Source organism: Yarrowia lipolytica, chromosome 1E, assembly GCF_001761485.1.
Source record: "Yarrowia lipolytica chromosome 1E, complete sequence".
NCBI lineage: Eukaryota > Fungi > Ascomycota > Dipodascomycetes > Dipodascales > Yarrowia > Yarrowia lipolytica.
The window spans coordinates 2,644,384-2,657,629 of record NC_090774.1 but is presented as its reverse complement, the minus strand read 5'-3'; the positions used below and the strand labels follow the sequence as shown (position 1 = coordinate 2,657,629).

Here is a 13,246-nt window from a genome sequence, read left to right as displayed (position 1 = left end):
TACCCCAAAGCGAGGAAAACACCTCACAGGGCTACCAATACACCTCATACAAAATTTGAGACTAGTTTACATACATTAATACTGTCATATTATTCAATGTAACTCTTTAAAGACATTTTATCTCTTTGGCAATTAGAAGTTATTTTCTAGGGTGTTTTTTTCTCCAATATTTCTCCAATATTTTTTTATTCTAATGATTCATTACAGCTATATACCTAGTAAGCCGGGTTATTGGCGTTCAATAAATCATACACTTCTGAATCTTTGCGATGTGCGCTGCGGGGCGCTGTCGGTTGGTTTGTCGACGCTTCGTCTAGTTGATGTCATTTTCGTGGTCTCGTGGTAGTGAATCATGGCTAACAGATCAAGAAATCATATCAATCGGTTCATGTCTTATCCAGACTCGAGGTTGGTGTAGTTTGTTCTCATAATAGATGTTGTTTTTTTTTATTCTAATGATTCATTACAGCTATAATAATGTTTTTTTTTTATTCTGATGAATTCTGAGCTGAACTACTGACTAAATCGGATCCGGTTTCTGACAAACAAAAAGTTTGGGCGTCTGGTGTAGTTGGTTATCACATGCGCTTAGCATGCGCGAGGTCCCCGGTTCGATTCCGGTGTCGTCCATTTTTTAGATTCTCTTGTTCACTGAGCTAACTTCTCTGCCTTCTTGTGTTTTTCCTTTTCCTGCTCGTCTCATCATGCATTGCCACCATTACACAGCTTGCTATTGCATAACATTGTATTTTGATTCGGGGATAACAGCTTCAAGTTTAGTGGTCGCCGCCGAGAAGAAGAACATATCTGATTCAGCCGATTCCGTTCCTGGAAAAAGTAACTGCATCATCGAAGCGCGTATTGTACAAGTATCAACCAGCTTCAAAGACGACGGAGAGTCTTGTCTTTTTCTCTCGACAGACACTCGAAAGACGCACTGTGACCCAATGTATTATCGATCTTGTGCATACGACAAGTGATCCATGTCAGAGAATCTAAGACCAAGCCAGATAATATACTGACCCATAGAATGACGTAATTACCCCATAAAGTCGATTGTTTATGCGCTAACATGGCTTGTCTTTTCTTGGGGGGGGTGAAAATTGGGCTAAATTAGTTCCATTCGCTCCAGTTGACGAAACCTACTTTCTTTGTTAAGCGACAGACGGGTAGGCCGGCATCTATGCACGGCACCAAGGCCGAGCGTAAGTCGTTTTCTGAGCCCGATCGGGGAGATCATTTGACGCTGTGTTTGACGACATTGCGGCCTTTCGCCGGCTTTCCAGCTTTAGGCGGTTTAATTCCACAAACTTCAAGCCACAGTGGCTACAAGTTTTTTCCACCTGGCTAGTTTAGGCGACTTTGAAAAAAGTGCGAAGGCAAACGGAAAACGTCTCTTTCGTGGGGACCTGATTTATGCGTGTTGCGAAACGCACAAGATGCAGATTTTGCCATTGCCGCGGCCGCTGGGCCGTCAGCTTGCTCTGGATGTCGAAAAACCCTCACTTTTCCCCTCCCCGAACTCCACATCCGGACTGTATCGTGCTTTTGGTTTTTTTTTTCACTCGATGAGAAGCAGCCAATTCTAAGTGGCTGACGCAGTCTCAAAAAAAAGCCAGCAAGCTTAGTTTGTATAAGAACTGACTTTAGCGTCCATTTGTAAAGCATGATAGAGCAAGATAGCGTGGTATGAGAATGGCGAATCGGGGTCCAATGACGAAAGAAAAGACTGCGTTCGACTCGCTCTTGCGTGGAGAGTACAGAAATGTTGTCAGAATGCTAATCGCAGCTCTACCCATAGACATATGGCCAAAGTCATGCTAATTGCATGGTCGAAACAGAAACAAGGCTGTAGACACCGATAACTAATGGATACAGACCCCCTGAAGGACCTGGAAGCAAGCCGAAGAGGTATTTCGGGACTCTTGGCGTCACGTGACCCGCTCTTTGTTTCTCCGTTTTGCCTCTTTCTGGCCGTCTGCACCTCGCTTACTACGCCCTGCATGAGGTTCAGCAATCGCGATGAGTGTGGGGTATAGGGTCTATTTGGCTTGGGATTACGCTACAGAAATTGCTCCAGTCTATAGATCGGGGTCTTCTGGTTCGGTTTTCCTTTTCAAATTTCCTCCAGCTGTCTTTATCGGCTCGGAAATTGACATTTTGGGGGTTCGGAACAAGGTTGGCAAAAAAATACTGACCGATGAACCATAAAGAAGTCTCTAACGGTTTGTATGTGTGGAAGAAGGTCAGAAATAACGATAAGGAGGTATCTGGGGTTCTTAAAACCTGTCACTTTGGGCTCCGACTGATTTTATGGCGTTTTTTATCGGTTATTTATGAGGTGCAAAACACCCCTCCTGGATAAGCTCACGGTGATAATAATGGATAGCATTTCATGATACCGTATTAGGCTGCTGTTGGATAGACTTTTTGCAAGCCACAATCTGTGGCGGCAGGCAGTGAGAGAAAGAGGGACGCGGTCAGTACAAGAAGGCCTGCTGTTGTCTTCTCTTCCTCTCCAGCTACTCTACCGCCAAATGAATTCCCACGACACTGAATTTCTGGAGAAGGACCCCAACATTGGCTCCTACAGCCCTCCTACCGACGGGTCTTCTCTGGAGGCCTCAGATCGGCCATTGTGGGATCATGAGGTGAAGCAGGAGGAAGAAAACGATTTCAAGTACCGGTCGTGCTCGTGGCAGAAGACGGCATCGCTGCTGTTTGCCGAGTACATTGTGCTGGCCATCATGTCTTTCCCCTGGTCCTACTCGGTGCTGGGGTTGGTGCCTGGAATCATCATCACCGTCGGCATGGCGCTCATGGTCTACTACACGGGCCTCACACTTATGGAGTACGTGCTGCGTAACCCCGATCTCAAGGACATTTGCGAGATTGGCCAGCATCTATTTGGCTCCCGTGTGGCTTGGTGGCTGACTCTGTGTGGTTTCTTGCTTAACAACACCTTCATCCAGGGCCTGCACGTGCTTGTGGGAGCTGAGTGGCTCAACACCATCTCCAACCACGCTACCTGTACCATTGTGTGGGCCGTGATTATTGCGGTGGTCTCTGCTGTCCTTACTCTGCCACGTACGCTATCTGGCTTCACCTACTTTGCTATCTTCTCGGCACTTACTATGTTCGCCTCGGTGATTATGACCATGGCATTTGCAGGCACCCAGGCACACCCCGATAAGTATATCGACTCTCAACCCGTCACCTGGTCCTGTTGGCCCAAGAAGGGCACCACCTATGTGGAAGGCATGACCGCCTTTCTCAACATTGCTTTCACTTTCATTGGCCAGGTGTGCTATCCCTCTTTCATGGCCGAAATGAAGGACCCTCGAGAATTCAAGAAGGTGCTGACCGCTGTCACTGTCTGCGAAATCCTGCTCTACACCATCACAGGTTGCATCATGTATGTGTACATTGGAAACGAGTACATGACTGCCCCTGCCTACGGATCGCTCACTGAGCCCTACAAGAAGATCGCCTTCACCTTTTGTGTGCCCACTATTCTCTTTGCTGGAGTTTTGTACTCTGCAGTCACCTCTCGAATGGTGTTCGACAAGATTTTCGATAAAGATAGCGTCCACCGAACCCACAACACTGTCAAGGGCTGGGCAACGTGGATTGGAGTCATCTCCACCACGTGGGTGATTGCCTTCATCATCGCAGAAGTGATTCCCTTCTTCTCTTCTCTTCTGTCACTGATGTCTTCCATGTTTGGAGCCTGGTTTGGCTTCATCTTCTGGGGTGTCGCCTACCTGCGAATGAAGAAGGAAGGTCGGGGAAAGGAATGGTTCAAGATTCTCAGTCCGTGGGAGAAGTTCAAGGTCTGTATCAACGTCTGTCTCATTGGAATCGGACTGTACATCTTTGGACCTGGAATCTACGTCACCATTCAGGGCATTATTGATTCATATGCTGCCGGAACCGTTGGAGGAGTGTTTACTTGTGCAGACACTGGTTTGTAAACTATTTATCGTGCCATACTCGTACCGCTTGTGCTTGTATGACCATATCAAAATATTTATATAGCAGAAGATCGCATTTGATTTGATACTTGAGAAATGGACAGGTGTAGCCCCGCAGATTCTTGTAGTGCCATGTATCCTACTCGTATTTAATGTGCTTAATTGAGCCAATTACTTGTGATCGTAATCGTACTCGTACTGGTAGTATCATCTTTTCGCTGGCGAATTCTTGTCATCTGGGATATGGACCCAAGTGTCCATACTTCTATCTCAAAACAGTCCCTTTAAAACAACATTTTTGTATGTGATTGGGTGGATTTTTTTATATCAAAATGATATCCTCGTTGAGCTCATTGCAGTGTACTACATTCAGTGACCCACTTAGCGATATTTACATCAGATCACCATCTCCCAGACTCCCCTTTCACCTCCGGTCCAGACCATAATAAGCTTTAGATAATGTCACCGGTTTTTACAGGATAATAAAGTTGACCTCTGGAAGACGACAGAAGGGAGTTACTTGCAATGAGACGATACCATTACGAACGACAACCGCAGTTGGAGGCACGGCTGGCGGTTTGGAGTTGGAAGGTCACGTGACCCTCCTCAAACCACGCACACATGACGCAATTCGCTCTACATACATGACGCCAGCTGTTGCATGGATTGTGAGATGTCACGTGCTTTGGGGGGTTGGGGGGGAGGTCAGTGATTGCACACAAGTTGGAGTTCAATTACCTTTGTGTCGGAGGTCATGGTTGATTTTAACTGGCCCTCGAGACGCGTGGTTAATAGCTGAGTCATTAATGATGTTGATTTGAGCCTGAATAGAGAGAGAGAGAGAGAGAGAGAGAGAGAGAGAGAAAGCGAAAGAAGATAAGGTTGGTCGGAGGTTGGAGTGAAATGTTAGGGGAGGAACCAGATGACGTGTAGAAGAGGTTATGAGCACGATATGAGAAATCAAAAGAGTGGAATCATTTGGTCACGTGACTTATACTCGCTGTTTCCGAGGAGGCTCGTATCTGAGCTCTTCAAGCTGTGGCTTGAGATGCATTTCATATCGCTGATAACATTGAACTTTAGCGAATATGCATTATAATATATTAGCAGTGACTGATCTCACATCTGTCACTGTCACAACTTTACACACAACCACATCATGAGACTCGCTATTCTGGAAACCGACACACCCGTTCCCGCGGCCTTTTCCCAGTACGGTTCTTACGGAGATATTTTCCGGGCTCTGCTTGAGCGGGGAGGCGTTCCTTCGGACGTGGAAATGAGCTACTACGACGTGGTCAAGGACCAGGACTACCCTCCCATCACTGATGTTGACGCGATTCTTATCACTGGCTCCAAGTTTGATGCCCACAGTGATCTGCCGTGGATTCTCAAGCTCACCGAGTTCACCAAGATGGCCTTGGATCACAAGAAGAAGATCATTGGTATCTGTTTTGGCCACCAGATTCTCGCTCGAGCTCTGGGAGTCAATGGAGAGCGAAACCCCAAGGGCTGGGAGGTGGCTAGCACTGAGATTCAGCTGACAGAGGTGGGCAAGAAGGTCTTCCACAAGCTGAGCAAGGAGCATGACGGAACTCTGCGAATCATGCAGATGCATCAGGATATTGTTCCCCGGGTTCCCGAGGGTGCAGAGCTCCTGGGCTCGTCGCCAGTGTGCAAGGTCCAGGGCCTCTACAAGAAGGAGTCTTATATTTCGCTGCAGGGCCATCCCGAGTTTGTGCCCGGCATTGTGGACAAGATTCTAGATGTCCGAGAGCAGGCTGGCGTCTTCACTGACGAGCAGATGAAAGAGTACAGAAAGCTGGCAGAGAAGAGACAGGATGGAGATGCCATTGCCAGGGTTCTGGTGGACTTTCTGTATGTTTAGTGTGTGACGCTGAACCATACACAACGTTGATCGCATTAGACGACCACTTTCAATGAAGCTGGCCTATTCATCTAGCTATAGATTAATGAATAGAATGAATCATGGAGTTAGAGAGTGGTTGCCGTAGCAGACTTTCCAGGCAAGTGGATAGTACTTCACCCACAACACATTGATACCACGTCGCTCTAAGAAGTCATGGGATGTTTAGAACTGATAATACACCCTCAATTTGATCTCCCTTCTGGTGATAAGTGAATGTTTCATATTATATGTCCGTCTGTACACTGTATAGCTGATTGGATATCGATCTCGGCTACCAGTCGGCAGCTAACTCGCTAGTGCGCATTAGACCAACGTGTTGCGGGGTCGTTCAGCGAGTGTTTGTGGATATGTATAGAGAAGAAGGAGCTCATTTTGTACTGGCAAGATGCAATTACGGTTGATTTTGACGGCATTTGCCTCTTTGGCAATTGCAGACTACACTCCTGTGCGAGTTCCATGTCCCTCCACCAATCTTACGCGTCCTGCCATTGGACTGAATCCTGACGAATCTGCTTACATTGAGCAGCGACATACCAAGACCAGAGAAAGCCTCAAGACATTTCTGAAGACTCTAGAAAGTTCCTCTTTTGATGTTGATGCCTTTCTGAATGAGAGGTCTCCCAAGATCGCCGTTGCAATTGCTGGAGGAGGAGTAAGAGCTTCTCTGTTTGGAGCCGGAGTTTTGGCTGGTCTGGATGGTCGAGTTTCCCAAAACGGTACCGGGGGTCTGCTTCAGGCAACAGACTACATTTCTGGTCTTTCTGGGGGCTCCTGGCTTGTTGGACTGCTCTGTTTGTCTGACTGGATAGCCGCTGACCAGCTAGTTGGAATGAGCGAGAAAATGAAGTTCCCAGGCATGCTTGACACTTTTGGCATGATGCTCAAGATTCTCACAGACACCATGGCTAAGAAAAAGGCCGGCTACCAGACATCCGTGGTTGATCAGTGGGGCAGACTGTTCCATTTTGTGACTGCCGAAGCTGGTTTGAACTACACGGATCCGACATGGAGTGGAATTCGCAACCTGAGCTCGTTCCTGGACTTCTCCATGCCCTTTCCTATAATCACCTCAACTTCTTTATTTCCAGGAACCTCGTTTGACGTCACCCATATCGACTATATCAACCCCATGGTTGAAATGACACCCTTCGAGTTCGGAAGCTGGGACAGAAACTTCCGTTACTTCGCTGACACTGTGTTTCTGGGCACGGAGATGGAAGACGCGAAGCCCCTGAATCAGTGTGTGCGTAATTACGACAATCACGGTCTATTCCTGGGTTCTTCAGGTGGAATCTTCAATGCTGACGTGATCGGCGGATTTGAAATGAAAGGCTTACATGCGATATTTTTGTCTGGAGTCTTGGAGTATCTTGATCTTGTCAACGAAGGTGAGTTCCGAGTAGGACTTATTCAGAACCCCTTCTACAAGATGGCACATCTAGTCTCCAACCAGACAATCTCCAGGTTCATGTACTTGTGCGATGGAGGGTTTGAGAAGCAACAAAACATTCCTTTGCTTCCTTTTCTTCAGCCTGAACGAGAAATAGATCTTCTCTTTGCCACTGATCCATCAACAGATACTATGGATGGTCATGGATGGCCCAATGGAGCTTCTCTGAGACACACAAAGGAGAAGAGTGACCTGGAGTTTGGCAAAGGAGTTTACCCTGAAATTCCCGAGGAGGACGAGTACTTGAGCAGAAACTTGTCCATGCAACCTGCCTTCTTTGGCTGCGATATCGCTTCTCTGAAACAGTACAACAATACGCAACGGTATGCCCCTGTGATTGTCAACATTCCCATGGGAAACCTGACGTATGCTTCGAATTTCTCGACTGGTAAGTTCTTTTACACTCATGAAGAAACCCAGGGAACCTATTTGAATGCCTACAATATGGCCACTAGGTCCAACTTGACCGAGGACGAGAATTGGAACGTGTGTCTAGGGTGCGTATCACTGTTGCGCGAATTTCAGAGACGGTCCAGTGAAATCCCCGACCAATGTCAGACCTGCTTCAACCGCTACTGTTTTAACTAAGCCCACCTGGATAGATGCAGCCATGCCCCCTGGTTCAAATAGCTCATTATTTCATCAATATTGGCACTATGTTGGCTTTAGTGACATGGTACAGTACTGTAGTCTCAAGTACATACTATAGTAGTGAGTAGAGATGAATGGGTGTTACAAGTATGCCTACAAATAGAGTACTTGTACATAATCTCATCATTGAGTGAGACATGACAGCAGTCTGAAGCCGTACATGTAGCCCTGATTGATTCTCATCCTTCGAGATTTGAAGATAAAAAGGACATGGTATCATTTCCTCTCGTGCCCGTAACCCCGTATATTCACCCCAGACCATTTTAGACTGCCCTTCAAGGGTCATCTAACTTCAACTATCTCCAGCTAGCTCCAATACAGCCGCCGTTGCAACCCCACATCCAGCAATATGCACATATACACGTGTAGTTGCAGATTGCGAAGACTCTCAAGAACACCCTCATGAGATTCTCCCGCTTCACTTTCGTCCTCGTTGCCCTCACTGCCTCTGCCTCGCTCACAGACGACATCTATGCCGTTCTGGACTACGCCGGCGATCTGCTGGGTCCTGGAAAAGCCAGCTTTTCGGCAGCCATCTCTCAGATCATGCAGAACCCGCTGGTAATCCGGGTTATTGACGATCTGAACAACTCGAACCACACCACTGAGGCGAATGAAGAGCTTTTGGATCATGTCCAAGAGGCCATGACAGGTCTGTTTGGTACAGCAAATACTACGGAGCTGGTTTCCGAATTCTCCAAACGCTCTTCCACCAAGTTTGACAATGCTGAAGTGAACGAGATCATCATGAAAGCGAACCAACTTGTCGGAGACCATCTCGAGTGGGTCGTGCCTAGTCTGGTGGAAGATCAACGACTTCAGAATAGAACAGTCCCATTCCAGCAGGCTGTGGAGGTCCTCAAGGAGCAGAACCAGGAGCATCCCATGATGCAGAATGGAGACCAGGGGGGGTTTTTGGGCCTGGTGTCCCGACTCTCTCCTGAAGCCCTGTCTCTAGTGTCACTCAAACCAGCCCCATCTCGAACCCATCCGGCCAAGATGTCAGTGACACCAATCTCCAAGCTATCTATGGCTGCCCTTCCAACAACTCCAGGTGCTGGCGGAAACTACGACTCCACACCCCAAGCAACCATCACCTCGCAACCCCAAGCCAATGGTATCAAGACCATGAGATCTCACCTTCTGTCTGTCGTCCTTGCTTTCGTAATTGCCGTCTCCCTTCAATAAATCACGTGAACGAAACGAACAGTAGAATCGTAAGCACGAGTACGAGTACAGCACAAGGACACTGTACAGCCCCCACGCTGCTATCGCACATATTTGGACACTAAAACGGACATAAATTCCACCCCCTGCCGTTTCTGGGACTAATAAACGCCCTGCTTCCGCTGTCTTAAGTTACTGTACGATACTGTGTGCTTGTGGGTGGTCTGAAAACACCCTTTGCGGGTATACCAAAAGTAGCAATCATGTTGCTCTCTCTATATTAATTGCCGCACATTGGCCTCAAAATCTTACCCCTTCTGTCCCATCTTGGTTTCCGTGGCCAAACAAAAGAGGGCAATCTGTTGTACATCGTACATCGTAATCGTACTCGGCACGTACATACAAAGAGCGCACACATCTAAAACATGGGTCTCACAAGTAGCCAAAATTAGCTGTCTTGGACGCGGTCTAAATAGGGTTGGGGGCGAGGTAATGTCATATGGTACACGTCGTTGCTGCCGCTATCGAGAGGGCGGGGAGAGGGTGTTGGGGGTTAGTTGCGGGGATTATACAAGTACAAGTAATTTTCTGGTTTCCATTACGTCCAAACACGTCCTCAAACCCTTATATCGTCCCACATGGTGTCTTCATTTATGGTTGGAAATACGCTCGGCAGAAACACCCTATCTGTCTCGACTATTCAGTTGACGGGAGTGATAGCGGGCTTTCAGTGGGCATATTTGGAGGGTTTTTTTTTCATCCACTTGAATTTTTATGCGTTTACAGCCCATTGGGTGAACTTGGGCGTCAAAATATCATCTTTTGGGCCGGTTACAAGCCCCATTCGCTCCTTCACTCCAGCCCTAATCCCACGTGCCATATGCACCAAAAATAAACAGAATGCACACCCAAATTGCACTCCCACATAAACAGGCTCAAAATAGGACGGGTAATAAAAATAAAGGCCAAAAATAGCCAACCATAGTATAATAATTAATATCGGGAAAGAAAAAAAAGGCGGACAAGACACACCGCATAATTATACCTGTCGAGTGGATCAGCCGGTTGCGGAGTGCCCCAAACAGGAATAATAATAGATAGACAGGTCCCTCCTCTACGCAGGGCCAACACGGAACCCAGCTCCCACAGCTCACGTGATGACCTAACGTTTATACCACTACCTCTGTCTGAGACCATCATCACATACAAACCTCGTAACCCAGCAACCGTACTCAGCAACCGCACCTACCGCCATGATGGATGGACCCGGAGTACAGCGAACGTCGTCGCGTTACAGATCCAAGTCGAGATCGAGAAGCGCGTCGGGCAACACAAACACAAACACAAGCACCCAAAACCACAATCCCTTCACCCAAAGCCCTCTGGCTTCCCCCACAATTCCAGACTTTGACTGGGGCCAGACGATCCAACAGCAGCATCTGCAGCAGCTTCAGCAAGCTCAGTCGCAGGCGCCGTTGCAACCTCCTTTTGACGGCGGCTTCCCAGGCAACAGTGCCCATTCCAGTCCTCAGAATGGCTTCTTGAACAGTGTGCCTAATGGGTTTCCAAACAGCCCTCAGAATGGCTTCTTGAATAGCCCCCAAAACGGCTTCTTGAATAGCCCCTACGGGTCTCCTATGGTTAATGGTGTGCCTACGAATGGGAATGGAAAAGGTCACCCCAATGGCACTTCTTCTCCATCTAGAAACCCGTTCCTGTCCTCTCCGTCTGCCGCCCCCCAGGTCGATCTTGGCCGAACCCGATCCAGATATAGGAAGCAGGCAAGTCCGAATGTGAACATGGTCGGCGCCCTACCTCCAATTCCTGCTCTTCAGAAGAAACCCAGTATTCAGGGTCTGCAACATAAACCCAGCTTACCGGGTCTGCAGCACAAGTCCAGTCGTTCTCGACTCAAGGTGAACACTGACTGGTCCGATTCAGACTCAGATACTCCCAAGAGTGCCGGATCCGGATCACGTGTGATTGCCCCCAGTACTGCCATGGCCACGCGAGACTCGCTCAAGGTCCAGGTCGAATACATGTCTGAAGAGCCTCGCCTGATGACTATCAAGAACACAGCTACGGTGGACTACCTGCTACAGCTCTGCCAGGTAAAGTGGAGTACGGAGTCGCTGGGTGGCAGCCTTGTTTATGAGGTCTGGGGTGAGGGCATGATTCGAGAAATGCGTCCTGAGGAGGAGTTGAAGAAAACGGTCGACTCTTGGCCTCGAAATGCACAAAACTGCATCAAGGTAGTCGATAAGAGCCTCACTCCCCGTCTTCCAGCGAGCCAGGGACCTGTGGAGACCGAAGTCATGTCCAAGGTTCAGTATTATCGAGATCTGAGCTCCTGGAAGTCCGTCTACTTGTACATGTCTGCCAACCTGGGTCTGATTCTGTCCAAGAAAGAGTCTGATGCCAAATTGGGATACATGGAGAGCGCCAAGAACTACAATAAAGAGGGCCAGACTAGCAGCAGCGTTCCCAACCTGAAATTCAAGCACAAAGACGCCCGAATCATCGGCCTCAGCAACTTCAAGATCTACCATTACACTGAGAACAAGAAGAAGTCTGTCAAGCCTCCAAAACAGTTCACTCTGGTTCTCAAGAGTCTGCAGAACCTCGAGTTCTTTGAAAACCGACTCGATTCCATCTTTGTCATTTCTACTAACGACGTCAGCCTCGTGCATTCCATTATCAGAATTGTCAATATCGCCTCCAGACCTGTCAACCCAATCATGCCCAGAGAAGACGAGCCTTTGTCGCATCTGCAAAACCGTCTGGCTCCACGAATGGCTGCACCAAACACAATGTTCAACAAGAATTCGCTGTTGGACAATGCACGGCTGAAGAGCACACGTTCGAACACCCGGTCGCCGACCATGTCACCAAATCTCTCCCCCAACATTTCGCCTCAACAGAGCCCATGGGATGAACGCACATTTAACAGCGGTGGCTTGTTGTCTGAACAGAAGTTCCCTCGCGAGAAGATCTTCAAGCAAACCAACCATATTAACCCTCTGGCCAAGGACAAGGATATCATCAAGCAGGACAGTCTGTTGGGTCGGGCCATGACCATGAAGAGAGTCTAACTCGTGGTTTATATTCCGTATTGTATTTTTACCATGTATTTTTACCATGTATTTCTACCATGTATTTTTACAAAACTATAGTATCTACCAGTGTTTAGTCTCCATGAGCGTCTGCCAAAACTGTGACTCCAACCTCGGTCATTTCTCGAAGATAGATTGTGTCAGATGGTCGAATGGCTTGAGGTCAAGTTCACACACCTCGACGACTTTGGGAGATGGCAAGGTCTTCTGATTGACGGCTGTGTCGCATGTTGTCGTAGCACTGAGTGTCATCTGTCTCGGCTGGCAATGTTGAGATACTGCTGATACAATTACAATTACTCGTACTAACAGACCAATCGCAAACACGTTTATTACGCCATCTCAGTCCGCCTGACTGAATCATCACTCCGGAAAATATTTTCAACCCGGCCTTTTGAGTATGTCACAGTGTCGATCGTTGCACTAGCCATGCTTTTTTCAAGGGTCGTCGTTGCATTTGAAATAAAGATAAGGTCAAGTCTAAGTGATTTGGAATGTTTTCTTTTTCCACCTTTTCCGAATACCGAAGCCACACATGTTCCACTTGAGAGAGAATACGAATCACGACCGTTCAGTTACATACACCATTAAAACCCTTCCCCGGCGCCCTGTTCTTCCCCCGTTCTTCCTCCTATCACTTGTTCTTACGACTACTCATACTGTACACCCCTCATATTACCCTTCCGAGCCCTTATCGCCACTCATCGTGCTTCCTATTACTAGTCTCTGCATCAGGGAAAGATCGACACTCTCGGGTGTTAAGCTCAGAGTATGATGGTCGGTCGATCCAGTTGATCCCCCTGAGGATGTCGTGTGCGGAATAGGAGAGGTGAGTAGAAGAGATAATATCGAGTTGTTTGCTCGAAATGTCCCCCAAGAGGCCCATATGAGCAATAATACTCCTCATTATATGTACCCTTTTACCCTGCATTCTCACTCTGTACCTGCTTTGACTCAGAGT

At 47.8% G+C, this 13,246-nt stretch overlaps 7 protein-coding genes and 1 non-coding gene across 8 annotated transcripts; 7 read left to right on the top strand and 1 right to left on the bottom strand.

The window, feature by feature from the left end:
- The first annotated feature begins 556 nt into the window (after positions 1–556).
- YALI1_E26570r lies at positions 557–630 on the top strand. Its single transcript has one exon. It is a non-coding gene; the product is annotated as a tRNA-Ala (tRNA).
- Positions 631–2,537: 1,907 nt separating this feature from the next.
- Positions 2,538–3,974, top strand: YALI1_E26551g (uncharacterized protein; the record flags this gene model as incomplete). Its single annotated transcript, XM_504271.2, has 1 exon — positions 2,538–3,974. One exon carries the CDS (start codon positions 2,538–2,540, stop codon positions 3,972–3,974), a length of 1,437 nt encoding a protein of 478 aa, XP_504271.1.
- Positions 3,975–4,306: 332 nt separating this feature from the next.
- Positions 4,307–4,795, top strand: YALI1_E26532g (uncharacterized protein; the record flags this gene model as incomplete). The annotated part of the gene is made up of 2 exons (XM_068283088.1): positions 4,307–4,407; positions 4,453–4,795. The coding sequence occupies 2 exons, from the start codon at positions 4,307–4,309 to the stop codon at positions 4,793–4,795; spliced, it is 444 nt and encodes a 147-aa protein (XP_068139189.1).
- Positions 4,796–5,133: 338 nt separating this feature from the next.
- Positions 5,134–5,862, top strand: YALI1_E26525g (uncharacterized protein; the record flags this gene model as incomplete). The annotated part of the gene is made up of 1 exon (XM_504270.3): positions 5,134–5,862. The coding sequence occupies one exon, from the start codon at positions 5,134–5,136 to the stop codon at positions 5,860–5,862; it is 729 nt and encodes a 242-aa protein (XP_504270.1).
- A 427-nt stretch (positions 5,863–6,289) lies between these two features.
- YALI1_E26513g (uncharacterized protein) lies at positions 6,290–7,942 on the top strand (the record flags this gene model as incomplete). Its single annotated transcript, XM_504269.3, has 1 exon — positions 6,290–7,942. One exon carries the CDS (start codon positions 6,290–6,292, stop codon positions 7,940–7,942), a length of 1,653 nt encoding a protein of 550 aa, XP_504269.3.
- A 465-nt stretch (positions 7,943–8,407) lies between these two features.
- YALI1_E26492g (uncharacterized protein) lies at positions 8,408–9,193 on the top strand (the record flags this gene model as incomplete). Its single annotated transcript, XM_504268.3, has 1 exon — positions 8,408–9,193. The coding sequence occupies one exon, from the start codon at positions 8,408–8,410 to the stop codon at positions 9,191–9,193; it is 786 nt and encodes a 261-aa protein (XP_504268.3).
- Positions 9,194–10,425: 1,232 nt separating this feature from the next.
- On the top strand, positions 10,426–12,264 carry YALI1_E26472g (uncharacterized protein; the record flags this gene model as incomplete). Its single annotated transcript, XM_504267.3, has 1 exon — positions 10,426–12,264. The coding sequence occupies one exon, from the start codon at positions 10,426–10,428 to the stop codon at positions 12,262–12,264; it is 1,839 nt and encodes a 612-aa protein (XP_504267.3).
- A 41-nt stretch (positions 12,265–12,305) lies between these two features.
- On the bottom strand, positions 12,306–12,649 carry YALI1_E26450g (uncharacterized protein; the record flags this gene model as incomplete). Its single annotated transcript, XM_068283087.1, has 2 exons — positions 12,306–12,408; positions 12,459–12,649. The coding sequence occupies 2 exons, from the start codon at positions 12,647–12,649 to the stop codon at positions 12,306–12,308; spliced, it is 294 nt and encodes a 97-aa protein (XP_068139188.1).
- Between the last annotated feature and the right edge of the window lie 597 nt (positions 12,650–13,246).